The 27,238-nt window shown below is 40.3% G+C and overlaps 1 protein-coding gene across 3 annotated transcripts; it reads left to right on the top strand.

Annotated features, from left to right (window-relative positions):
• On the top strand, nt 1-27,238 carry LOC100671776 (myosin-2). Of its 3 annotated transcripts, XM_064271777.1 has the most exons (39): nt 1-204; nt 297-440; nt 2,629-2,785; nt 4,164-4,191; nt 4,684-4,798; nt 4,878-4,970; nt 5,358-5,421; nt 5,573-5,671; nt 6,445-6,548; nt 7,094-7,232; nt 7,590-7,708; nt 7,799-7,948; nt 9,129-9,299; nt 9,407-9,716; nt 10,135-10,140; nt 10,257-10,330; nt 11,098-11,185; nt 11,273-11,390; nt 12,522-12,645; nt 12,724-12,860; nt 14,518-14,773; nt 16,882-17,124; nt 17,243-17,419; nt 17,502-17,647; nt 17,732-17,822; nt 17,909-18,298; nt 18,979-19,105; nt 20,476-20,594; nt 20,737-20,933; nt 21,838-22,021; nt 22,098-22,263; nt 22,367-22,491; nt 22,659-22,967; nt 23,054-23,257; nt 23,798-23,923; nt 24,016-24,186; nt 24,270-24,374; nt 24,495-24,590; nt 26,769-27,238. In XM_064271777.1, the coding sequence occupies exons 1-39, from the start codon at nt 1-3 to the stop codon at nt 26,919-26,921; spliced, it is 5,829 nt and encodes a 1,942-aa protein (XP_064127847.1). In that variant the 3' UTR covers nt 26,922-27,238. The 3 variants fall into 3 exon arrangements, with proteins under 3 accessions (XP_064127847.1, XP_064127848.1, XP_003416978.2); XM_064271778.1 differs by lacking the exon at nt 10,135-10,140 and having other exon boundaries at nt 9,407-9,707; XM_003416930.4 differs by lacking the exon at nt 10,135-10,140.

Genomic DNA, 27,238 nt, shown 5'->3' with positions numbered 1-27,238 from the left:
ATGAGTGCCGACTCGGAAATGGCTGTTTTTGGGGAGGCCGCTCCTTACCTCCGAAAGTCTGAAAAGGAGCGCATTGAGGCTCAGAACAAGCCTTTTGATGCCAAGACATCTGTCTTTGTGGCCGAGCCCAAGGAATCCTTTGTAAAAGGGACTATCCAGAGCAGGGAAGGCGGGAAGGTGACGGTGAAGACTGAAGGTGGCGCTGTGAGTACAGCCCCATGAATCTACCACATTGTATTGATGTTTTTTGCTTGGTCTCTCCATTGACACACATGGCTATCTTTCCTGTTTATCAGACTCTGACGGTGAAGGATGATCAGATTTTCCCCATGAACCCTCCCAAATTTGACAAGATCGAGGACATGGCCATGATGACTCACCTGCATGAACCTGCTGTGCTGTACAACCTCAAAGAGCGCTACGCAGCCTGGATGATCTATGTGAGTGCCCCCTCCTCTCAGTGTTCTTCATAATCTCTACCATCACCACCATGCGCCGTAGCAGCCCACTGTTTCCATTTATGCTACAAGGGACTATACACTGTTTTCACTAATAATATAACTAGTTAAAAGGTTTATTGTTGCCATTGTAAGGGACAACCCAACAACCTGCCAAAAGTCGCCCAAAGTCAGGGAAGCCATTGTCCATGTTGACTCGCTTTGCCACCCATCTCTTGAACAGACATTTAAGCGGCCACATACCTCAACAACATGCTTACGTATTTCCCCCCACTTCAGCTGCAGAATCATCCAGAGGGAAAAGATGAACTTACCTTTTAATACTTAAAAAATGATTTTCAATCACTTGTATTCTCACCTCTCCAAAATAAAAGTAATTTGTACCTGTGTGTTCTATTCCCTGCTAAGATAGAAATCACCTCCTCAGTGAAGCCTTTCTACCTTCCCCAGGCAGAACTGATGTTCTGCAAATTGTTTCTATCCCTGCAATCACGCTGACCTTGATTTTCCGTGATCACTAATCAACCTCTCTGTCTCCTCCACGGACTAGGAGTTCCTCAAGGGACATCATCTAATTTATGTTTCATTTCAAGTGCCTTGCCGAGTGCCTGGCACATAATAGGCACTCAGGAAATATTTTTGCATCGAATCTACTATGTTACATCTGTATTTTTGCATAGTTTAGCCAGTGCTGATGTTCAGCCAAGCAACACCTAGGCAGGCAGACCTGGTATTCATGGTCAGAGCATCCATTCTGATTGGTTGGTGTCTGTCCTGGACCCGTTGTCATGGATTTTTAAAATCTCCCTGTTGTAATCATAATATATTTATGTAATTTTGTGTTCTGTTTCTTTATAATTTGATAGCATTTTGCAAAATATTTTCTGTGTTACTGCCTACTTTCTTGTTTCCTTTTAAAATGCCTGTGTCACATTGTCTTAAGACTTATCATGGTTCACCTAACCAGGCTCTTATTGTCAGGCACTTAGGTTGTGTCCAAATTTATATCTTCATAAGCTTGAACTATCTTAACATTGGAAACCCTGGTGGTGTAGTGGTTAAGAGTTTGGCTGCTAACCAAAAGGTCGGCAGTTTGAATCCACCAAGTACTCCTTGTAAATCCTGTGGAGCAGTCTATGTGTCCTACAGGGTTGGTATGTGTTGAAATTGACTCAGTGGCAATAGTTTTTTTTTTTTTGATTTTTAATGTTGAAAAGGAAATATATAGTCGTTTTCATGACAGTAGAAAAGTCTTATTGTATGCATAAAACAAAACAAAAACTAAAATGCCCATTGTTGCAGCCACTGTGTCAGTCCATCTGGGGGGGTTCTTCTTTTTTGCTGACCCTCTACTTTACCAAGCATGATGTCCTTCTCAAGAGACTGGTCCCTTCTGATGACATGTCCAAAGTATGTGATGTGAAGTCTTACCATCCTCCCCTCTAAGGAGCATGCTGATTGTACTTCCTCCAGGACAGATTTATTTGTTCTTCTGGCAGTCCATGGTATATTTTATGCTCTTTGCCAACACCATAACTCAAAGGCAACAATTCTTCTTCAGTCTTCCTTATTCGTTGTCGAGCTTTTCACATGCATACGAGGCAATTGAAAACACCATGGCTTGGGTCAGGTGCACCTTAGTCCTCAAGATGACATCTTTGTTTTTTTTTTAACACTTTAAAGAGGACTTTTGTGGCAAATTTGCCCAAAAATAGGAATTCCAGAACACTTAACCGTGTTCACGAGAAACCTGTATGTAGACCAAGAGGCAGTCATTCAAGCAGAACAAGGGGATACTGTGTGGTTTAAAATCAGGAAAGGTGTGCATCAGAGTTGTATCCTTTCACCATACTTATTCAGTCTGTGCTGAGCAAATAATCTGAGAAGCTGGACTATATGCAGAAGGATGTGGCATCAGGATTGGAGGAAGACTCATTAAACAACTTGCGATATACAGATGGGAATAGTAAGAAGTCTAAATTGTGGTCCCTTCCCTTAAGGATTTTAGTTTTTGAAACTTCCAACTAGTTTTCATGCTGGTGCCTTGAAGAAATGTGAAGTATTTATTTAAGGTGCTCCATTTCTTTGTGTGAAAATTCATTTAATAAGTGAATTGCACAAATAACAGGAAAGGTCTCTGGTAGTTACTCTTCCTTGTTCCCTTGCATAGACCTACTCAGGCCTCTTCTGTGTCACCGTCAACCCCTACAAGTGGCTGCCGGTGTATAACCCCGAGGTGGTGACGGCCTACCGAGGCAAGAAGCGCCAGGAGGCCCCGCCCCACATCTTCTCCATCTCTGACAACGCCTATCAGTTCATGCTGACAGGTGAGTGATTCGAGTACTTTCTATGTACATACTCTTTAGAGCAGAACCGTAGGAGGAAGAGACTCTTATCAATCTTAGTACAGTCTCTGAGATGGTCACCTTTTGTTGGGGCTGGTGTATTTGCATGAGAGAAGGCTCCAGAAAGGAGAGAGTGTACAAGGTAATCTGCAATCCCTAATATTACATATTTGCCAGTCTCTTTAACTTTTAAAAATCTACAAAAGTTGGCCATAGTTACTTCTGAAGGGCTTAGAAACTCTAATAAATTTGAGCAAAAAAGAAAGTATATATATTATATATATAGGTATACTGTTGCCTTCAAGTCGATTCGAACTCATAGTGACCCTATAGGACAGAGTAGAACTGCCCCACAGGGTTTCCAAGGAGTGGCTGTTGGATTCGAACTGCCAATCTTTTGGTTAGCAGCTGAGCTCTTAACCACTGCACCACCAGGGCTCCAGGTGTATGTATATACATACATACAATCACACACACAAACTATATCTCTATTACCAAGAGCCAAAAAACAGAAAGAGTGAAGTGTGCCCTCTGTGGCCTTATCCTTAAATGTGACTGATGGACAGCCCCTCCATATTGAGGCTGGCACAAATGCTGTTGCCCTTTGCCCGGAACCAACCTGAACACGTTCTACATTTTATGGTGCATCTGGTGTAAAGACAGTTATGCCATGAATCCGCTTCCTAGAATATTGTCTCATTGCAGTGAATCAAAGGTACTTGTCACACCTTGGGAAAAGGCTCAGAGAAATCAGATTTCCTCTTCAGAAAGAGTAAAACATCAAAATGAACTTTCACTTTTCCCTAAAAATGAAAAAAACTATGGGTGATCATGTCCGAAGCTACCACCTTGACTGCGCTTACCCTTCACCCACAAAACACCTCCAGTGCCTGTTGTTCCCCACTTACTGTGCCTACAGTAAATGTCACTAAGTCAAGCTGTCATCTAACCCCATTGAAGACCCAAGTTCACTTTTGATATTTGTTTAGTGGTAAAGTATTAAAAAGAAAAGATCTGGTGTTTCAGGAGAAAACAGCCATATGATACCTTATACGATGGCTTTCAAAGCTTTTTCTTTTCACCACAGAATGTCTTCTTCAATTGAAATATTTATGGGGAGACTTGAATGTCAAACAGATAAAAGTGGCTGTGCTCTGTTTTAGTAGGTGCAAGTATATGAGGTTGGTGGGATCAGTGGGGTGTACAGAGAAGAGGCCTGAAAAATATGGTAGGTCTAGGGCTTGCCTAGGGATTGCAAAGCCCAGTGTGCAAATGGCTAAGTCCATTTCATTTTACTTTGTTTACCATTTACAAATATATAAGAAAACAGTCTTAAAACTCTACAATTTTTCTTTTGTAGACCGGGAGAATCAGTCAATCCTGATCACGTAAGTAGATTTTATGTTCTGGTTTGTGCTTTTTTTTTTGAAATTAATAAACTATTTTTAAAAGCAGTTTTAGGTTTACAGAAAAATGGAGCAGAAAGTACAGAGAACTCCCATATCACCCCTCCATCCCACATACTCACCTTTCCCCCCACCACGCACAGTTTCCCCCGTTTTAGCATCTTGCGTTAGTGTGGTACATTGATTACAACTGAGGAGTGAATACCACCTATTAGAGCTCAGTTGTACTGTACAGTTCTTTATGTCTTAAGAAACGTATCTTCCATTACAGTATCATGCAGAACAGTCTTACTGCCCTAAAAACGCCCTGTGGGCCACCTATTTATCCCTCTCTTCTTCCTCCCGAACCTCTGGCAACCACTGATCTTACTGTCGCAATGGTTCTGCCTTTACCAGAATACCACATACTTTGTCTTAATGGTTGCGCTAGCTCTCATTTTGGGGACCTCATCTAATTTGGCTTCTCTCTGACAGCGGAGAGTCCGGGGCAGGGAAGACAGTGAACACCAAGCGTGTCATCCAGTACTTTGCAACAATTGCAGTTACTGGAGACAAGAAAAAGGAGGAAGTGACTTCCGGCAAAATGCAGGTGGGTCTGGCTGCCACGGTAAGAATCTCAGGTACGAAACTCTCAAGGCCCAGGTGTGAGGACTGCTCTTTCCTTGCAGGGGACTCTGGAAGATCAAATCATCAGTGCCAACCCCCTACTGGAGGCCTTTGGCAACGCCAAGACCGTGAGGAATGACAACTCTTCTCGCTTTGTAAGTCTCTTGGAAACAACTATGGACACTTTTCATGGGTCAAAACTTATGGGAAGTTTGTGAATACATTCTCTGAATCTTTTTCATTTGTGTTGTATTACATCGTGGTTGTATCCTTCTTCTCTGAGCATGTAATAACACGGATTAAAGCCCCATTTAAAAGGGTATGTGTGGCCCTTTTCCTGATTCTTTCTTATCTGTCATATTCTTAACATCAAAGATAAAATTATTTTACCTACAAAATAGAAGATACACCTTTTTCCTACCTGATACAAATATCCTCTGAACTGATTTAATATTAAAACATTTGTATCTCCAGTAATTAGAGTATCTGAAAGATTTGGTACTATTTAAAAACAAAGTAATAATACTAGTTTTCCTTTCAAGGGTAAATTCATCAGGATACACTTTGGCACGACAGGGAAACTGGCTTCTGCTGATATTGAAACATGTAAGTGTCTATTGCCAAGTTACTGTCAAGTAGGGCTTAACCGCCCTTTAAAATCATTTCTGTTTCTTATGACCTATAAAATTTACCAATAATCAAATCTGCATCTCGTGAATTTTGACACTTTTCCCGTTTGCTATTTGTTTCCTTGCAGATCTGTTAGAGAAGTCTAGGGTTACTTTCCAGCTTAAGGCTGAAAGGAGCTATCATATTTTTTATCAGATCACATCAAACAAGAAACCAGAACTAATTGGTAAGAAATGTCATACCTTCCTTCTCAAAATTACTGCATCAGCACCTATAAATGCGTGATCCAACCTAGTATTCCATATCCGAATTTTATTAAGTCTATAGTTCATTTTTTTTAAACTGCTTTATAATTTTTGTGAAAATTTACATGTGCTCATTACAAAAATTCACAAGAAAAGCAAAAGGAAAACTGAAAATAACACCCCAAATTCTACGAAATAACCACTATGAACACTTGGATGAATGTCATTCTAGTAACCTTCTATCTCTGTCTTTACTTACAGATAGATACATATAAATTTACCTAACTGGAATAATAGTTACATGCTTTTTTTTTTTCCACTGAGCAGTAATATGGCTTTTTCTATGTCAATAAATACAGCCCTTCATCATTAATTTTAATGGTTGCATAGTATTCCATTCTAGAGCTAATCATAACTTACTTAACCACGTCCCTTTAAGGATATTTAGGTTGCTCCTAATTCTGGATTTTAAAGAGTAAACACTGTAATGAATATCTTTATAGATACAACTTTCACTATTATGCGATTATCTTCTATGGATTATAGTGGTTTAAGAGAGTGGGAATGATAGGAGACACCAAAACTTCAAATTCAAGGTGTCTGAGGTGGTACTAAATATCCTTTAAAGCTCCCCTCAGAGCCCTCGTTCATTTTTCAACCAACCGTCATATAGTACCTTAGGTCTTGTCTGGCAGCCTCTTGTTTTTATGAAGTGAATAACTCTGCTGATATTTGCTCTATTCCATGCATTTAGAAATGCTTCTGATTACCACGAATCCCTATGATTACCCATTCGTCAGTCACGGGGAGATCAGTGTGGCCAGCATTGATGATCAGGAAGAACTGATGGCCACAGATGTAAGTTGAACACAAGAAAATTAGAATTGTTACATTGGAGCAGAGCCATGCTTCATCCAGATAAATACCCAGTCTCTTGGATTCAAGGCTGAGCATGGATATGTCACCTGGAGTCATCTGAAAAGATTAAGATGTGACCCTAAAACATTTTACTTTCCTTTAATAGTCTTCTAAAGAGCTGTCATTTCTGAATTTCCCTAAACCATTTTAAAAAAAATCTATCTACTTGCATTTTTTTTTTTTTAATCTACTTGCATTAGACCCACACCAACTATGAAAATAACAAGTTCCTTCAGTTTACTATCATCGTCCTCTATCCTGTTTACTTTTGGGATCTTCAGAAGATATACACCTATAATTCTAATGCTTTGTGCTGGTTTCTGGTCAACCACATCTCTGTACACCCAATCTAAGAGGTTCCTTGATTCTCATTAGTGCTGGTTGTGCCCTCAGCTTGACCAACAAGTCAAGAATGGGAACATGAACTATGAATAGTAAGTTTGTGGATCATAATCTAACAGCTACCATATTGCTCATATTGGCAGAGTGCTATTGACATCTTGGGCTTTACTAATGAAGAAAAGGTCTCCATTTACAAGCTCACTGGGTCTGTGATGCATTACGGAAACTTGAAATTCAAGCAAAAGCAGCGTGAGGAGCAAGCTGAGCCAGACGGCACTGAAGGTATCAATGGACTCATCTACTTGATTTCACATTTATCTGAAAATCACATTCTTAACTGGTTGCCCTTAAGTTTTCCTAGAACGATACATCTACTTCTAAGAACTGAGTTTCAAAGTATAACTAAGTAGTATACTAAGTGAAACATGGGTATTAGATGGATGGTTCCTACTATTTCTGAAGTTCTTTAGAGACTCAGGGTCTCGATCTTGGTGCAAAATGGGCAAAAATGTTCAAAAAGATACACTGAAAACACTGGACAAGATGATTGTAGCTTATATATATTAATATATCATATATATTAAGAAAGTGAGTTTCTTTGGGCCATAATAACATTGTTCTATCCTTACTTCCTTTTAGTTGCTGACAAGGCAGCCTATCTCCAGAATCTGAACGCTGCTGATCTGCTCAAAGCCCTCTGCTACCCCAGGGTGAAGGTTGGCAATGAGTACGTCACCAAAGGCCAGACTGTAGAGCAAGTAGGTTCAGAATTCAAATTTACTGCCAGGGAATGCAACCATCTTTAAAGTCTTCTAATAACGTCAAGAGTTCTATCTTTGTCCCTCAAGGTGTGCAACGCGGTGGGCGCCCTGGCCAAGGCCATCTATGATAAGATGTTTCTGTGGATGGTGGCCCGCATCAACCAGCAGCTGGACACCAAGCAGCCCAGGCAGTACTTCATAGGGGTGTTGGACATTGCTGGCTTTGAGATCTTTGATGTGAGTTACTAGCTGGTTGGTATTAGGGTTTTGCAACAAGGCAATGGAAATATCAGTAAGGATGAATTGGTGACTATTATGACCTTTCCTTACCTTAACATAAAATGTTATGCTAAGGCTTAAAAAAGTGACTGGACAGCTAATCATTTATTGTAGTGGCAATTCTACTTCTATGAGAAACAAGATACTTAATGAAGAGTCTCCAATTTGCTACATGATCCAAAGGGAATTAGAAATTAGCTTGGTGTAATGAAAGCCTTTAAAAAGCTCACAAAGCAAAATAGGATTGATATAAAAATATTAAACTTGTGCAACATATAATATACTCTTTATGGAAGATAAATCATGTGTAAATACTCAGGTGGCTAATAAGGGCTGAGATTAAGTTAGTCATTTAGAGTCAGCATTAATCAATGCAATCAACTCTTATTTCTCCTCATTAATGTGGTATCATAGCATAAAAATTCATATTTGATTACAGAATATATTTTTTCCTATTTATAGTTTTTAAGAAGTTTATCTTATTTTTTTAAAACATAAAAGCAAAGCTTGAGCATCATAGAAAATATGAAAAATCAAGGGAAAACATTCCACCTAATTCAACTATTTATATCTAGTTAATATTAACATTTTAGTGGGTTTTGAAAAAAAATACAAGTATGTGTTATCATACTGGACATAATATTTAGTGTCTTGTTTTTTTTTCATAACACATTAAACAACAGAACTGGCAATCATTGTTCACTTGAAACGCTGAGCATGGTAACTTCCACGCAATAAGTCTTCCCCCAGCCAGCTTCTAAGATGTCTCAGGCTGCCTCTTAAATGAGTTAATAGAAAACTATCAGCCCTCTGGAAAATGCAGAAAGAATGGGAATAAAGCACAGGATGATTAAGTAGGACTCAGGAGAATACCCAAGAAAACAAGTGTAAAAAAAAGGGGGGGGGGTGGTAATTAATCATGATACAGGATTTTCTATAAAATGGCAGCAGAGAAAAACAACAAATTCCACGTGCCCCTAAATCTTCCAGCACTTTCACCTTGAAAAGAATCTTTTCAGGCCAATGATTTTGACAGCTATAATCTAAAAGCTATTTGCACATATTTTTAAATTAAAAAGTCCTACATAAAAAATGCTGAATTTGCTTAAGAGAGAAGTAAACACATCTATTTATTTAGTTCAACAGCCTGGAGCAGCTGTGCATCAACTTCACCAACGAGAAACTGCAACAGTTTTTCAACCACCACATGTTCGTGCTGGAGCAGGAGGAGTACAAGAAGGAAGGCATCGAGTGGACCTTCATTGACTTCGGGATGGACCTGGCCGCCTGCATTGAGCTCATCGAGAAGGTATCCTCTCCTATCCGCCCATCCACTTCGAAGCCTCTTCTCACGTGCTCTGCTGCTTGTTACTGCAGCTCCTACTTATTCTACATGCATTTTGCCTCCAAATCTAGCCCATGGGCATCTTCTCCATCCTGGAAGAGGAGTGCATGTTCCCCAAGGCCACAGACATGTCTTTCAAGAACAAGCTGTATGAACAGCACCTGGGCAAGTCAGCCAACTTCCAGAAGCCCAAGGTGGTAAAAGGCAGGACTGAAGCCCACTTCGCCCTTATTCACTATGCTGGCGTCGTGGACTACAACATTAATGGTTGGCTTGACAAGAACAAGGACCCCCTGAACGATACTGTGGTCGCGCTGTACCAAAAGTCCTCCATGAAAACTCTGGCGCTCCTCTTCTCTGGGGCACAAACTGGTGATGCAGGTAACACTCCAACCTCTACCACTTTCTCTAAAGAATTTATAAAACATGGTGTTAGATTAGAGTGGTGATCTCATTTCTAGCCCTGGCAGAAGGGTTATAGGGACAAATACCTTGTTCCTTCAGGTTTTGAGTAGGTAAAACCTAGGCTTCTATGATTCTTTCCTGCATCTTCCTCCATATCTGCTGGATAGTATCTGGAGATATTTCAGGAAATATAGCAACCAACTTCTTTCTTTCAAGATTAGCTTCTATTGATGACTTTTGAAGTTAATATATCCTGAAATGCCCTAATATTGAGGAGTCCATGTATATCCGGGGAGGTGAATGCGCTTCACTTCATTTCCCAATATAGAAATAATCACAGCAAAATGGGTGAAAACTTAGTTGACAGATAAAGTTCATTCAGGATCAACAAAAGAGGCCAGTAGGGTCTCAAAATGTTCCATTTGATGAGCGCAGAAATCAGCAAGTAGATAGGAAGTAGCCCCGTCAATGCAAAAAATATATTTAAATGACACCTCTTCTTCTTTGTTTGTCCAGACTCTGGTGCGCCTGTCAAGAAGGGTGGTAAGAAGAAGGGTTCCTCATTCCAGACTGTGTCTGCCCTTTTCAGAGTAAGGAAGATCCTGTTCCTGACACTCCCCAGTTACATTGGGAACTTGCTTTGGGAAGTACAGGATCTTTTCCCCACAAGTCATTTTGGAAAGGACTGACATGAATTGATGACTCCTGTTGATCTAGCACTGGAGAGAAGAGCTTTAAATTACTCACTATGTATTAGCTCCTCTTTCATCCTAAGCCAAATAACGAAGAATATTTTATAGGAAATTTCATAAAACTTAATGCTCTGTCGTTCGTAATCTAGTTGAGTCATGAAAATAAGCAATGATATGAACTCAGAGACTGAAATACATTAGGAAGACTAACGAAAATCTAGTAGCTTGTCTACAGTGAACCTAAGATGGCGTTCTTGCTCTTAAATCAGTCAATCCCCAATTATAACTAGTAGGATTATTCCCCTTATAGATAATCTATATTCCCCACAAATTGATGTATCTGGAAAGGGGGGAATCTATATTTGTAAGAAAACCAGAAAATGTGGTGCTGGCATGCATTTCCTTATTGGAGAGCTGTGGGGTTTGGTAGAAAAAAGAATGACCACACTCTATGTGAAGGCAATGGCCTTGTTAAATGCATGTGTGTGGAGAAGGGTGTACTGGGGAGGAAACTGCATCTCAGGAGAAGCATAACAAGATGCTACCTCAAATGGAAATGGTCTACCCTGGCCATTGAACTCAGCTACAGACCACGATTTTAAATCCCGAGATGCTCATAACCATGTCTAAAGTCTGTGATAATAGAGGTTTTCCTAATTTTACAGGAGAATCTGAATAAGCTGATGACCAATTTGAGGAGTACCCATCCCCATTTTGTGCGGTGCATCATCCCCAATGAAACCAAAACTCCTGGTAAGAAGTTCTGGAGTGAAGGCACACAGCAGGTAGCCCCCACCCCTTGCTCTGCACCCTGCAGTGAAATGGATGTGTTTTTTTTAGGTGCCATGGAACATGAACTCGTGCTGCACCAGCTGAGGTGTAACGGTGTGCTTGAAGGCATCCGCATCTGCAGGAAAGGGTTTCCCAGCAGAATCCTTTATGCAGACTTCAAACAGAGGTCAGGCTCTGCTTATAATGGCTCATCTTGAAGTTTAGCGCAAACAAATTTTATGCAAACAAAACCATTTAGTAAAATGGTAGCTTAATTTGCTACAAAAAAGAAATAAAAATTACAAGCCTCCAAATACTTTTAAAATATAGGTGTATGGCATTAGAGTACTAAGCAGAATTTTCACTGAGTTCACCATGCTCGTGGTTAGATCATAGTTCTGTACATTAACTTGAATAACTTAAAGAACTACTGGTTTTGAGTGCTTGATATGTATAAATTATCTCACTTTATCCTGATGAAATTCCAGTAAGTACTATTAATACCTCATTTTATAGATGAAGAAACTGAGGCTCAGAGGGATTAAGCTACTTGCCCAAAGTCACATAGCTAACATGTTGCCAAGTTAGGGACTCTCCCATACATGTAGTCATAAATAAGTCATTTTCTGTCCCTTCATTTGGTATTATGTATCTTCATCTTTTTCTGTCACACTCTAATTTCTCAGTGTTTCCCAGAAACAGAAGGCATATGACACAATAACACCTTGTCAGATCCACTTTTTCCTACCTAGAGAAGCCCGTCTCGAGAGTCAAAGAGAAGCAGATGGAGAGATAGGGGCTGGGTGGCACCTGTAAGGATCTGGGCGTCTCCGAAGCCCGGGTCTGGTGGAGTTGACAGAGAACTCCAAGGGCTCAAGATCCAAAGCACCCCAGAAATAAAGAAGCCCTCTATGTAATTTGATTTTAGGTGATTAGGACATTTTCCCATACAAAAGTGTACCTTCTACCAGGCTCCTTAATAAAAACTTGCTTTCTAGGACTCAGGACCTTAACAAGCAAATGCAACTAGCAAGGATGACATACTACATTTTATTAGTCATTTATACCTTAATGTGAACAAGATTATTCACATTCCTGAGAACAGGGTCTGATGAGGAGAAAGGAAAGGTGCAACTGTGAGGGAAGGTATAATTGAGCAAAAATATAAATTGATACTAGATTGACCATCCATGTACCCAATGTCCTCCCAGTGAATAAGAATAAAAAATAGCTTTGATTCTTTAATGAATCATTTAATGCTTAGCTACAATTAGTGTCATCAGTTAACCAAAAAAAAAACCTATATTTACCTTAACAGATACAAGGTACTAAATGCAAGCGCTATCCCTGAAGGACAATTCATCGATAGCAAGAAAGCTTCTGAGAAGCTCCTTGGGTCCATTGACATTGACCACACCCAGTATAAATTTGGTCACACCAAGGTAATAATTGTTTACATTTTATCTGATGCAAATCCTGTCCCTTTGAAGTTTATGATCTGAAACTTTGCCCATTTGCAGGTCTTTTTCAAAGCTGGTCTTCTCGGGCTCCTAGAGGAGATGAGAGATGAAAAGCTGGCCCAGCTGATGACCCGAACTCAGGCCAGGTGCAGAGGGTTCTTGGCAAGACTGGAGTACCAGAGGATGGTAGAGAGAAGGTACAAAAACATATTTATATCCATATCTTCCTTCTTCAGAAATACATTTGAGGTGGCTTACAGTTAAGATTCAGATGTAAGTCCACCAAAGTAAGAAGGAGTGAATATCCTATAATGAAGTGGGGACATACATGTACCAAAGATGGGGGTTATCATCATGGAATACATTCCAAACTTTCAGGTTAAAAAACAGAATATCAAATGTGCCTGGTTCTTAGCTAACAAGAAAAATACACCGTTGAGTAAGTGGGGGTAAACTTTCGCCCTAGCACTTGGTTTTAATGTGAATTTTATGGGTAGATCATTAAGTAAGTGACATTGACCTGCAAAACAGATGATATTTTTAATAGTGGTTTTATAAAACACTATTCTGAAACTTCTATTTGATCATTTTTATTATCAATCTGTCATGATTGAGACTATTGAGAACACTTACCGGTGAAAGGTTTTTTTGCAGTAAGTTAATACAATCTCAATGAGGGATGTAGATTTCTGGTGGTCTAATGTGATACAGCGACAGAGTTCAAAGACTGTAGAGTCAGGTATCTCAAACTGCAGGTTGCAGATGACCAGGACCCAGAGTGAGAAACGCATTTTACATTGCCACCTATACATCCAAACATATGTGTGCATGTGTGTATAAATAAACAATTTATGTGAAACAAATCTTATTCTTGCCACCTGTAATCAGTGCCATTATGTTCTAGGGTATTCTATCTCGTTAAAAATAGTAAACCTTGGTTATGACCCCAACTTACTATTGACGTGTGGTTTGAAAAATATTACATTAGAAAATACTGAGAGACACAGGAAAAACAATATATACATATTTTAAAAATTATATAAAATTTTTAATATAAATATATATAATTGTTTATCTATGAGGGCAATTAATTTCTAAAAACAATTTTGATTAAAACAAATGTCATGATATTATAGAGTAGAATGCAAAATTCACATAACACATAAGACCAGAAATTTTCAAAGAAATTTTGAGTTTTTAATGAGTCTCTATATTCCATGCCACACACCCCTTAGGTGTCTGGTTTCCTCTTCACTGCCCTTCGTGGTATTTTAGTTGGAAAGTTTGAGAAGCACTGATATGGAATGATGCTTCTCAAAGGGTGGTCCTTGGACCTGCGTCAGCAATTTTCCTGTAAACTTGTTAAAAATGCAAAATTTTTGCCCCCCACCTCCCCAGACCTTCAGAATCTGAATCTGTGAGGTAGGGCCCAGGAATCAGTGCTGTAACAAATCCTCTGGGTGATTCTTATACACACCCAAGTTTGAGATGCACTGATAATGCTTAGCATATAACCATATCATAATGAGTAATTAGCAAGTCCTTGACCAACATCTCCCAAATATAATTTGTTCCCTCTCTGGAGCCCTGGTGGTGCAGTGGTTAAGAGCTCAGGCTGCTAACCAAAAGGTCGACAGTTCGAATCCACCAGCTGCTCCTTGGAAACCCTATGGGGCAGTTCTACTCTGTCCTATAGTATCGCTGTGAGTCGGAATCGACTTGATGGCAATGGGTTTTGAACTTTTGAAAGAAGGTGAGGACCAAGCTGGGAGCAGAACCTCCAACTCTCACTGGTGAGACTTTGTCTCGTTTCCTCACCCACACAGTATCTAATTTACATCAATTAAATTTCAGGGAAGCCCTTTTCTGCATCCAGTACAACATCCGTGCCTTCATGAACGTCAAGCACTGGCCCTGGATGAAGCTGTTCTTTAGGATCAAGCCCCTGCTGAAGAGCGCGGAGACCGAGAAGGAGATGGCCACCATGAAGGAGGAGTTTGAGAAAATCAAAGAAGAACTGGCTAAGTCAGAGGCCAAGAGGAAAGAATTGGAAGAAAAGATGGTATCATTGTTGAAAGAAAAAAACGACCTGCAGCTTCAAGTTCAGTCTGTAAGTAGTGGTGTCAACTCAGGGACCAGTAATTAGGATGCAAGAGCTAGAGCTCTGGCCAACTACCTACCAGTAGTGGGTTGTACAGTGAGCATGGGAGACACTCACGGGAGTGAGAAAGTGAACGCACTCAGACGGTATTAATAAAAGCCCAATATATTCCTTCATGGCCCAGTAAACACCCCAAACCAGCACTAGGGCAATGAGGTGCATCTTTCATTCTACAAAATTCTATAAAACTATATGATTTATAGGAGTCCCCGGGTGCTGCATATGGTTAAGCACTCGAATACTAGCTGAAAGGCTGGCAGTTCAGACCCAACGAGAGGTACCTCAGAAGAAAGGCCTGGTGATCTGCTTCTGAAAGGTCACAGCCTTGAAAACCCTACGGAGCGGTTCTGCTCTGCATATGTGGGGTTATGAGTCAGAACTGACAGCAACTAAACAGCAACAGGATTTATACTTCTTTTCCATCCAAAGGCAGTCCTTGAAAGTGATTTTAACATGAAACCATCCCAAATAAAATACTGAAGAGTGGATATCATAGACAGTGATTTTTTTTTTTTTTTAAATCTAAAACTTCCTTGAATTACTAGATGTCCAATGGGTCTTAAATCACAATATGAACAACTTACTGGGGCAGTAGTCTACATCAAATTCTACTGAATTATTGTTTGTTACTGATTTCAGAAACTCCAGTTTACCCTTTTCATTCCATCTTCACAATCAGCGCCTCATCATGTCGCACCTGGATTACTGCAGCACAACTAAGTTGTTCTGCCTCCCCCAGCCTCGCTCTCCTTCCATCCAGCCTGCTCACTGCTCACTCCTGGACCAATTATTCTAGAACTGCTTCCATCTTTCTGAAATCTAAATTATAAACCTGTTTTTCATTTGGAGCAAACTAAATTGGTCTGGTATAATTTACTCATCAAAAAGTCATATATTTTTTCTGTTGATTGAGATTAGTCTCCTCTGTCAAGTTTGGGCAGTGTAATGACTCCTTCTTCTAGGTTACAGAAGGGAAAAGAGCCGTTTTTCTGCCCTTCTTCCCCCAATCTATCCTGATTCTCTCATGTTGTCCCCAGAGGATGACTCAGAATCTGGCCTACACCACTACGGTCGCGCATCACTTAACATCCAAGATGTGTTGTATGAAATAGGACGTTATGTGATTTGGATGTTGTGCAAACACCGTATTATGTACAGGCAGTCACCGAATTATGAACCAGTTCCATTCTTAAGTCTGTCTTTAAGTCAAATTTGTACATAAGTTGCAACAGTCAGGTACGGTTTGTAGCATGTACCTTGAGTTTTTAATATAATAGGCTTTACAGGGCTTGGGACCATGGACGTGTATGTGGTCAGATGCTGCCCAAATGGCCATTATGTGGCACATGACTGTATATTCACTACCTGGCTTTGTGCAGCACATTTTATTCTTTCATATATTCAAAAGCTGATGTTGTGGATCAGTGAGGAATGTACAGTCCACTCCAATTTTGCTCTCATTTCCTTCCCAACCCTAGTCCCAGTCACTGCAAACATAGCAGGTTAACAGGAGTTTTTTAAATTAAATTATGCCTCGACCGGAACTTTGAGCGTTACAGCCAGGGTCATCCTCCAATGCTACAGCGAAACATATTTCAGTAGCAACTACCTCTTGAATTTCTCCTGCTGGAATGCCTTCTCCTCTCCTTCTCTACTGCCCAATAAATTAATTTCTATAAAAGCAAATCCTACCCATGTCTCAAAGTCAAACTCAAATACCACCTCTTTAATGAAATTATCTCTGATTGAACTTCTCTGATCTCTATGTCACTGATTGCTTTCTCCATTAATGATGGCATTTTGGGGGTAGATTTTTCTAATCACTGTAGAATAAACTCTTTTGAAGGAACAGGACAACATCTGACATATTTTGGGTTTCCCACAATGTGGAGTATCCTGCCTTTGCATACTGTAGCTGGTTCGTGAAACGAAAGTTTGTTAAGACACAAATAAATGAATGTAGTAAATCCAAAGGACCAATGGCAGAAATTTACACTGTTATCATTGTAAAATATTTCGTTCTTTTATCTCAAATTTAATTTTGTTTCCAACTCAAGGAAGCTGAAGGCTTGGCTGATGCAGAGGAAAGATGCGACCAGCTGATCAAAACCAAAATCCAGCTCGAGGCCAAAATCAAAGAGGTGACAGAGAGAGCCGAGGATGAGGAAGAGATCAATGCTGAGCTGACGGCCAAGAAGAGGAAACTGGAGGATGAATGTTCAGAACTGAAGAAAGACATAGATGACCTTGAGCTGACACTGGCCAAGGTTGAAAAGGAGAAGCATGCCACGGAAAACAAGGTATGAGGCATACATACGTAAAGCTTGTGTGTGAGTGCATTCTTAAATTCCGGAGTACAGCATAAACCTGAATCTACCAAAGTATGACTTTTAATGCAAAGCATTTTTGCCTCCTAAGGTGAAAAACCTCACAGAGGAGATGGCAGGCCTGGATGAGACCATCGCAAAGCTGACCAAGGAGAAGAAGGCCCTCCAAGAGGCCCACCAGCAGACCCTGGATGACCTGCAGGCAGAGGAGGACAAAGTGAACACCCTGACCAAGGCGAAAACCAAGCTGGAACAGCAAGTGGATGACGTAAGTCTAGTATTATCCAGGAAAGTATTTTCTTCTAAAGAAAGATAAGCATTCATTCTGACTCAATATTATTAATGTTTAGCTTGAAGGGTCCCTGGAGCAAGAAAAGAAACTTCGCATGGATCTAGAAAGGGCTAAGAGGAAACTTGAGGGTGACCTTAAGTTGGCCCAAGAGTCCATAATGGATATTGAAAATGAGAAACAACAACTTGATGAAAAACTGAAAAAGTAAGTATGGAAGAATCGCCTATGAACTTGCTTCCAAATGTTAGATGTGGACCAAATTGCTAACCTTTGCTACTTGTCAGAAAGGAAGGAGTTTGAAATCAGCAATCTGCAAAGCAAGATTGAAGATGAACAGGCCCTTGCTATTCAGCTGCAGAAGAAGATCAAGGAGTTGCAAGTAAGGACACGATTTCCATCTATCCAGCTCAGAGAGGCCCAGTTACGACAGAAAGGAGCTGAGTTTGTGCTTTTCACCGTTTCCAGGCCCGCATTGAGGAGCTGGAGGAGGAAATCGAGGCAGAACGGGCCTCCCGGGCCAAAGCCGAGAAGCAGCGCTCTGACCTCTCCCGGGAACTGGAGGAGATCAGCGAGCGGCTGGAAGAAGCTGGAGGGGCGACTTCCGCCCAGATTGAGCTGAACAAGAAGCGGGAGGCTGAGTTCCAGAAAATGCGCAGGGACCTGGAGGAGGCCACCCTGCAGCATGAGGCCACGGCGGCCACCCTGAGGAAGAAGCACGCGGACAGCGTGGCCGAGCTCGGGGAGCAGATAGACAACCTGCAGCGGGTCAAACAGAAGCTGGAGAAAGAGAAGAGTGAAATGAAGATGGAGATTGATGACCTTGCTAGTAACGTAGAGACTGTCTCCAAAGCCAAGGTACCATAGGAAATTGGTACTGTAGGAAATTGTTATTATCAATCCTAATCATTTATGTACATATCATAGTTTGTACTAGGCACTATATGCATATTATGTCTTTTGTTATTAACAGTAATCCAAGGAAGTTAGCAGGAAATACATTAGCTTTTTTATTATTATTATTTCCATTTAACAGAGAAAGACACTGAAATTCAAAAAAGCTAAGAGCATCGGCCATGTCACACAAGTAATAAATGGTAACACCAGCTTCTGATCATAGGTCATCTGTGCTCTCCAGGTCTCCAATTGGAAAACACAGGTCTCCGATATTTACAATTAGCCAATAAGCAGAATGTAATTATACATAAAGGCAAAGAACTATATATGAGTATGCTTCTAGGAAAAATACCATACAGTTCTTATGAAATCTTGAATCTAGAATATAATCTATAAATTTTTACATTAATATTGAACAGAGCTTCACAATTAGCATTCTTCTTCTTTCTTAAAAATTCCAATGTATAGTTTCAACTTAGGGCAGCAATACTAAAATATAAAGAAAAAAAAATTTCTTATATATCACATTACATATAAGAATTTGACTTATCGTATATATCAAAATAAATATTTCATGGTTTTGTTTTGCAAAGATGATTAGGTTAAAAGGTCTTCCTTCACTTTTACTTTTTCTCACATAGGGAAACCTGGAGAAGATGTGCCGCACTCTAGAGGACCAGTTGAGTGAGCTGAAATCCAAGGAAGAAGAGCAGCAGCGGCTGATCAATGACCTGACCGCCCAGAGAGGACGACTGCAGACTGAATCTGGTAATTCCCCCTTTCTTCTACAGCACCTAAGAGTGGAGATGATGTGGTTAAGAACAAATGATTTGGTGATGTGAGAGCCTAATAAAAGCAATTGAGAGCATTTGTGATTCACTGGTGGACTCAGCCTCTTGACCTACGTGAAAGGTCATTTTGGGATGACGCTGGAGATAAATGCTTTAATAGGACCTGGTCAAGCTCTGTTCTAGGAAGGTCTTGAATATATGGCCACATGGAAGGGATGGTTGGGATTAGGGGTCACTCCTGCAGGGATCCAGGGCTTCTGTTACAGACCAAGCTCCTTTTTATCTATACCAGAGTGAAGCAAATTCCTGAATAGGCCAATGGACAACTCAGTCTCACTGGACATTCTAGCTCCCTTCTTTGATAGTTATCACTAGGTTTTGTACAATATTATACAGCCCAGGAAGAATTACTAGCTAGGGAGAGAACAAAAGGAATTTTAGTTATATTTATTCATGCAGATTAATGTATGTTTCATCACACCCATTGCTGTTGAGTCAATTCTGACTCACAGCAATATTGAGCCTAAAGATATCAATAGAGAACTCAATCATCTGAGCACTCAATTTGGGGGGATAAGAGTTAAAAATTATTTCTTATATGGACTTGCAGAATTTTTTCTTCACTTTAAAAAATGGTGCCTTTCATCTGGGGTCTTAAAAGCTGCAAGCAGCCACCTAAGATGTATCAACTGGTCCCAACCTACCTGGGGAAAAGAAGAATGAAGAACACCAAAGGGATAAGGAAAATATGAGCCCAAGAGACAGAAAGGGCCACATAAATCAGAGACTCCAGCTGCCTGAAACCAGAAGAACTAGATGGTGCCTGGCTACCACCAATGACTGCCCTGACAGGGAACAGAAGAGAGCACCTGAGGGAGCAGGAGAAAAGTGGGGTGTGGAACTCAAATTCTAGTAAAAAGACCAGACTTGATGGTCTGACTGAGCCTGGAGGGACCCCAGAAGACATGGCCCCCAGACTTTCTGTTAGCCCAAAACTAAAACCATTCCTGAAGCCAACTCTTCAGACAAAGATTGGACTGAACTATAAGACATAAAATGATACTGGTGAGGAGTGAGCTTCTTGGCTCAAGTAGACACACGAGACTATGTGGGCAGCTCCTGTCTGGAGGCGAGATGAGAAGGCAGCGGGGGACAGCAGCTGGTTGAATGGACACGGGAAATGCAGGGTGGAGAGGAAGAGTGTGCTGTCACTTTGTAGGGAGAGCAGCTAGGGTCACATAATGATGTGTGTACAAGAGTTTGTATGAGAAGCTGGCTTGAATTGTAAACTTTCACTTAAAGCACACACAAAAAAAAAATGGTGCCCTTTTTGTGTGTGTCCTTCAGGTGAATTTTCACGACAGCTTGATGAAAAAGAAGCTCTGGTATCTCAGTTAACAAGAGGCAAACTAGCATTCACACAACAGATCGAGGAATTAAAGAGGCAACTTGAAGAGGAGATAAAGGTAGCTACTATTACAAGGCTCATTGTTTCCCCTATGACCTGACCCTAAAGGGAGTACATTACACCAAGCTTTAAAGAGGGTTGAAATGTAAGAATTGAATATTTAAATATCCAGTAAAATGAAGGGGTAACTACCTCTACAGGCCAAGAGCGCCCTGGCCCACGCCCTGCAGTCCTCCCGCCATGACTGTGACCTGCTCCGGGAACAATATGAAGAGGAACAGGAGTCCAAGGCTGAGCTGCAGAGGGCACTGTCCAAGGCCAACACTGAGGTCGCCCAGTGGAGGACCAAATATGAGACAGACGCCATCCAACGCACAGAGGAGCTGGAGGAGGCCAAGTATGTACACAAACATAAGAGACTGTGCAGAAAATTGAATCAGAAAGATACAACCCTTGCAGGCTCAGTGAATTAGTTCATAAATGCCCCTTAGCCTCTATTTGCCAGGCACTATCACACACTGAGGAACCATGGTGGGGCAGTGGTTAAGCACTTGGCTGCTAATTGAAAGGTTGGTGATTTGAACCCACCAGCCACTCCAGGGGAGAAAGATAAGGCCGTCTGCTTCCATAAAGATTACAGTCTTGGAAACCCTGTGGGGCAGTTCTCTGTTCTATAAGGTTGCTATGAGTTGGAATCATCTCCACGGCAATGGGTTTTGGATTATCACCCACTGAGAATAAGACATGAATAAAGCAAGCATGGTTCCTGCCCTATAAGCCTAAAATCCAGTTAAGTAAACAAAGAATAACAAGTAATTACACAGATAATTAAAGGTCTTATTGCTGTTTGTCCAACACACCAAGTTTATTGCTGGCTCAGCATTTTGTACTTGCCCTCTGCCTGGAATACTCCTCCCCCACATCTCTTTCTAGCTCATTCTCTGACTTCTTTAAGATCTTGACTCAAATGTTACCTTCTCAGGAGGCTTTCTCTGAGTATCTAGAGTAGCTGCCCACCGCTCCCCCCATATAATTTGTTTTCATTGCACTTGTATTTGCAATATGCTATGCATGCATTTGTTTATTAGCTTAGTGCTTTTCTCTCTCCCTTGTTGGTAGGGTTCTTTATTTGTCCTGTTCACTGCTAGGTACCCAGTGTCTAGTACATAGAAGAAGCTCATCAATGTTTGTTGCATGAATATGTGAACAGTATTAATATGAAGTTTCCAACACTTTTGACTGTAGTAATGGTTCCCAATTCCTATTTTGGTTTACTTCTCTCTAAAAATATAATTTTCAAGGAAGAAGCTGGCCCAGCGTCTGCAGGATGCTGAGGAGCACGTAGAAGCCGTGAACGCCAAATGTGCTTCCCTTGAAAAGACAAAGCAGCGGCTCCAGAATGAAGTGGAGGACCTCATGCTTGATGTGGAAAGAACAAACGCCGCCTGTGCGGCCCTGGACAAAAAGCAAAGAAACTTTGACAAGGTAACTTGTGCCAAAGCCCCTGCTCTATCCATTTTCCTCTGGTCTTTACTGCAGCTAACTGCTCCGGGTTTTTCAGGTCCTGGCAGAATGGAAGCAGAAGTATGAGGAAACACATGCTGAGCTGGAGGCCTCCCAGAAAGAGGCCCGATCCCTTGGCACTGAGCTGTTCAAGATGAAGAATGCCTATGAGGAGTCCTTGGATCAGCTTGAAACTCTGAAGCGAGAGAATAAAAACTTGCAGCGTGAGTCCTTTTCACTTTCAATAATATTCATTACTAGGAGGAACCTTCCCTTAATGGCATTTGGCTGACCAAATATCTACCTGTCTTTTACCCAAAACAATAGAGGAGATTTCTGACCTCACGGAGCAGATTGCAGAAGGAGGGAAACGTATCCATGAACTGGAGAAAATAAAGAAGCAGGTGGAACAGGAAAAGTCGGAAATTCAGGCTGCTTTAGAGGAAGCAGAGGTACAGGTCAAACTGTGCATTAAAAACACATATTCAGCAAAGAATTAGGCCCATCTGCATAGACTGAATGAAAAGATACAAAGCAGAAAATTCTCGAAAGGAGGTATACAGAAAAACTTCAGAATGTTTCCATTCCCTTGCTAATGTCACCCCTTATTTTCACTAAGGCTTCCCTTGAACACGAAGAGGGAAAGATCCTGCGCATCCAGCTTGAGTTGAACCAAGTCAAGTCTGAAATCGATAGGAAAATTGCAGAAAAAGACGAGGAAATTGACCAGCTGAAAAGAAACCACATTCGAGTGGTGGAGACAATGCAGAGTGCACTGGATGCCGAGATCAGGAGCAGGAATGATGCCATCAGGATCAAGAAGAAGATGGAGGGAGACCTCAATGAGATGGAAATCCAGTTGAACCACGCTAACCGCATGGCTGCTGAGGCCCTGAAGAACTACAGGAACACCCAAAGCATCCTCAAGGTAATGGGCTCCAGAGACAGTCCCAGAACAACTGGAGTGAGTGCGGCTCTGAGAACAGGATGTCTCAATGACTGTTCATTCCACAGGACACCCAGCTCCACCTGGATGATGCTCTCCGGGGCCAGGAGGACCTGAAGGAGCAGCTGGCCATGGTTGAGCGCAGAGCCAACCTGCTTCAGGCCGAGATCGAGGAGCTGCGGGCCACTCTGGAACAGACAGAGAGGAGCAGGAAAATCGCAGAACAGGAGCTCCTTGATGCTAGTGAGCGTGTCCAGCTCCTGCACACCCAGGTGGGCTTCAGCGCAAAGAATTTACCCTCACTAATTTTTAAATGTTATGTGTCCCAGAAAATATCAGCTTGAATTTTTTTTTAATATGGCAGCCAAATTTTATACTTTTATCAAATTTTCACTGTATTACTGAGATATTTTTCACTTTTCTTTTAAATAATTATTTATTCACTTCCTAAAACATTCTGAGGCAGTCCCATATAGTATTGTGTTAATATCTTTATTGGCTCTTGTTCTCAATATTGGCATTTTTATTGTGGAGAAATGGAATGTTAAGAACGTGTTATAATTTTATTCCTGTGAGTGGTAAATGCCAGTTATACAATTATAAAACATTGTTGGCTATTTATAAACTATACACTTGAATGTTTTAATATTTTTATAACATTTCTATTTTATTTCATTGTCACAGAACAAAATTCTTTAATATTGAAGGGTATTTTGACATGTAAATTTTTATCTAAATTTTTTTCAAAGAAATGTCTTCTAATAAGTATTTTGATGGCAAGATAAAAATGTATATAACTTATTTTTAAACAGAACACCAGCCTAATCAACACCAAGAAGAAGCTAGAGACAGACATTTCCCAGATTCAAGGAGAAATGGAGGACATTATCCAGGAAGCCCGCAATGCAGAAGAGAAGGCCAAGAAGGCCATCACTGATGTGAGCAGCAAATGCATTTCTCCATTCACTCAGCAGTGAGATTTCCTGACATCTATAGCTTTCTTGATTTCCTTGGCTTATTTGCTAATTAGGCAGCCATGATGGCGGAGGAGCTGAAGAAGGAGCAGGATACCAGTGCCCACCTGGAGCGGATGAAGAAGAACCTGGAGCAGACAGTGAAGGACCTGCAGAACCGGTTGGATGAGGCAGAGCAGCTGGCCCTGAAGGGAGGCAAGAAGCAGATCCAGAAGCTGGAGGCCAGGGTGGGTCTCCCAATATCTGCCTATTTCCATCTGCTCCCGACGCCTTATTAGATGAAAGTTCTTATGAGCCTATTTATTTGTAGGTGCGTGAGCTTGAAGGAGAGGTTGAGAGTGAGCAAAAACGCAATGTCGAGGCTGTCAAGGGTCTTCGCAAACATGAGAGAAGAGTGAAGGAACTCACTTACCAGGTATGGCAATTGCTTTTATCAGCTAAACACTCTTACGTATACATGTGAAGTGCTCACATGCAATGATGCACCTGTCACTTGTTTTTAAAGTAAAGCCCTACTCTTTTTATAACCTTTCAGACGGAAGAAGATCGAAAAAATATTCTCAGGCTTCAGGACTTGGTAGATAAACTTCAAGCAAAAGTTAAATCTTACAAGAGACAAGCTGAGGAGGCTGTAAGTATCCTTAAGGTGGACGCAAAGAGAGAAGTCCTCAGGTCGAGAAAAGCTTATAAAAAAAATCATTAGGTTTACTACCCCTTGTTGTAAACAAGCTGTTTGCTTTACAGGAGACTGTATGCATTCTTAAAAAACACTTGTACATTTTTGTGATTATCATTTGTATATTAATAAAAAAGATTTAAAAGTAAATTTTTAATCCAAAAAAAAAACCTCAGAAAATTAAAAAGCCAAAATAATACAGTTCACATTCTCTGGATATAGTGTAAAAAAATTGGGATGTGATGAGAAAATATAAACAAAAATTCCAGGGTACTTAAATGTAAAAAAAAAAAAAAAAAACTTTCCTAAATAATTCCTGAGTTAAATTGGAAATAAAAAAACATACTTATAAAATAATAATTATTTATAAATGAATTACAAAGATGACAGTACTTACACAGATCTATAGGATATAGTTAAAGCTGTCTTTGAAGGCCAATTCATTGCTTTAAATGCTTTCATTATGAATAAAAAATAAATCAAAAACCTGACAGTCCAATCAAGAAGTTACAAACAATAATAATTTTTTTAAAAATCACTGGAAGGCGGAAGTATTGTTAAAGACAAAGGTAGAAATTGATGTGTTGGGGATACTATTTTCTACTTTGGTGATTTCAATAATATCTGATAATTTTTAATTTAATAGAATCTAAATTCTAATTTGATAGACAAGCAGAAGATTAAGTTCTTTGTGGAGAAATTAATAAAATAAATACACTTATAACTAGCTTAATCAAGAGAAAAGAGAGAGAAAATGCAAACCCACAACATTAGGAATGAGAAATGGGTAAACCATATGCACAGAGGATTGTTTAAAAAATATATAAAATATAATTCTGCCAATAAAGTTAAAATCTTGAAGAAATAGATGATTTTTCTAGGAGAATGTAAATTACCCAGTTGGCTAAAGAAGGTTATTTCTGAATTACTTCTGTAAATGGGCCCAGATCCAGATAGGTCTTTCAAAATTTCGAGGAACAGATAATCCCCAAGCTATGTAAGCTGTTCAGAGCATGAGAAAAAAGATACAGAGCTTTCCAGTTCATTTTAAGAAGCTAGCAGAACCCGCATCCCAAAACCTGTCCAGGAGAGAACAGGGAAGAAAAAAATTAAAAAACAAGCAAACAAAAACTAAAGGCAGTTTTACTCATAAGCGTTGTTATAAACCAAAAGAAAAAACCAAACCCGTTGCCGTTGAGTTGATTCAGACTCATAGTGACCCTACAGGACAGAGTAGAACCACCCCACAGGGTTTCCTAGGAGCAGCTGGTAGGTTCAAACCGCTGGTCTTTTGGTTAGCAGTGGTAGCTCTTAACCACTGCGCCACTAGGGCTTCAGTGTTGTTAGAGCAAAGATAAATTGCTGAAGAGTTGAAACTCTTGCTTGATTGGAGGAATTGTCCATCAGTGATTAAATAGGCTCAATTCCTGCAATGTAAGGATTAGTGGATATTAGGCAATCTGTCAGTAGAATCATTACATCCAAAGCAGGAGAAAAAAATACAATTTAGGAATGTGCTAAAACTATATCTGATTAAATTCAACACTTATTTCAATATAAAGCAACTATTAATAATTCATCCTTAATATGAAAAAAAAAGAATAGTCATCATCTTAGCAAACATTAACAGCTATGATTTAAATATTCTTGCCTTCTCTGATCTTGTATTTTTTTCTTGCGCCACTCTGACAAACCAAAAAAAAAAAAAAAACCAAAGCTGCTGCTGACGAGTCAATTCTGACTCATAGCGACTTCATAGCGACCCTTTAGGACAGAGTAAAACTGCCCCATAGGGTTTCCAAGGAGGAGCTGGTGGATTTGAACTGCCAACCTTTTGCTTAGCAGCCGAGCTCTTAACCACTGTGCCACCAGGGCTCCTCTACTTGTGATACATATCCTTTAATATGTTTGGTTGCAAAAATATGTATGCAATTATTTCTGAGACATCAGACCCAAATCAATCATGAAGTTAATTTCAATAATAAGAAAAATCTAGGAGGCGATAAGATAATGATGTTTTTCGTTGAGTGTTTTAAGACCTCGGTAGATGCCAAGTCCTTTTTTCCCCTTACACCTACAGAGTCTAGAAAGATGCACAGTGTGGGTTCCTTACAATTGTATTTTCATTCTCAGGAGGAACAATCCAACACAAATCTATCTAAATTCCGCAAGCTCCAACACGAGCTGGAGGAGGCCGAGGAGCGCGCTGACATTGCCGAGTCCCAGGTCAACAAGCTGCGGGTGAAGAGCCGGGAGGTTCACACAAAAATCATAAGTGAAGAGTGATTGAGTCCTGATGCTATAGAATGACTGAAGAGAGGCACAGAATGTGAAATCTTTGGTCCTTTCTCTCTGTAATTATTGTCTATTTTACGCTATTACAAAGAAAATAAAGAGTATAGGGCACTTTGCAAATGATATCCCTAGACTGGTCTTGTCTTTTCTCTCTCTCCTGAAGTGATAGCAAAGTGTGGATAATCAGAAGGCTACCAAACAACAACGTTCAACCTGCCACTAAAAAGTATTTATGTTTTCACTTTTAAGTCTATAGTAACACTTTTATAAAAGTATTACTTATAAGGGAAGCCTGTTCTGATGGACAG

The sequence above is a fragment of the Loxodonta africana genome, chromosome 18 (assembly GCF_030014295.1).
Source record: "Loxodonta africana isolate mLoxAfr1 chromosome 18, mLoxAfr1.hap2, whole genome shotgun sequence".
Lineage (NCBI taxonomy): Eukaryota > Metazoa > Chordata > Mammalia > Proboscidea > Elephantidae > Loxodonta > Loxodonta africana.
Note: the sequence above shows the minus strand (reverse complement) of the source record. Positions and strands in the feature narration are given on the sequence as shown.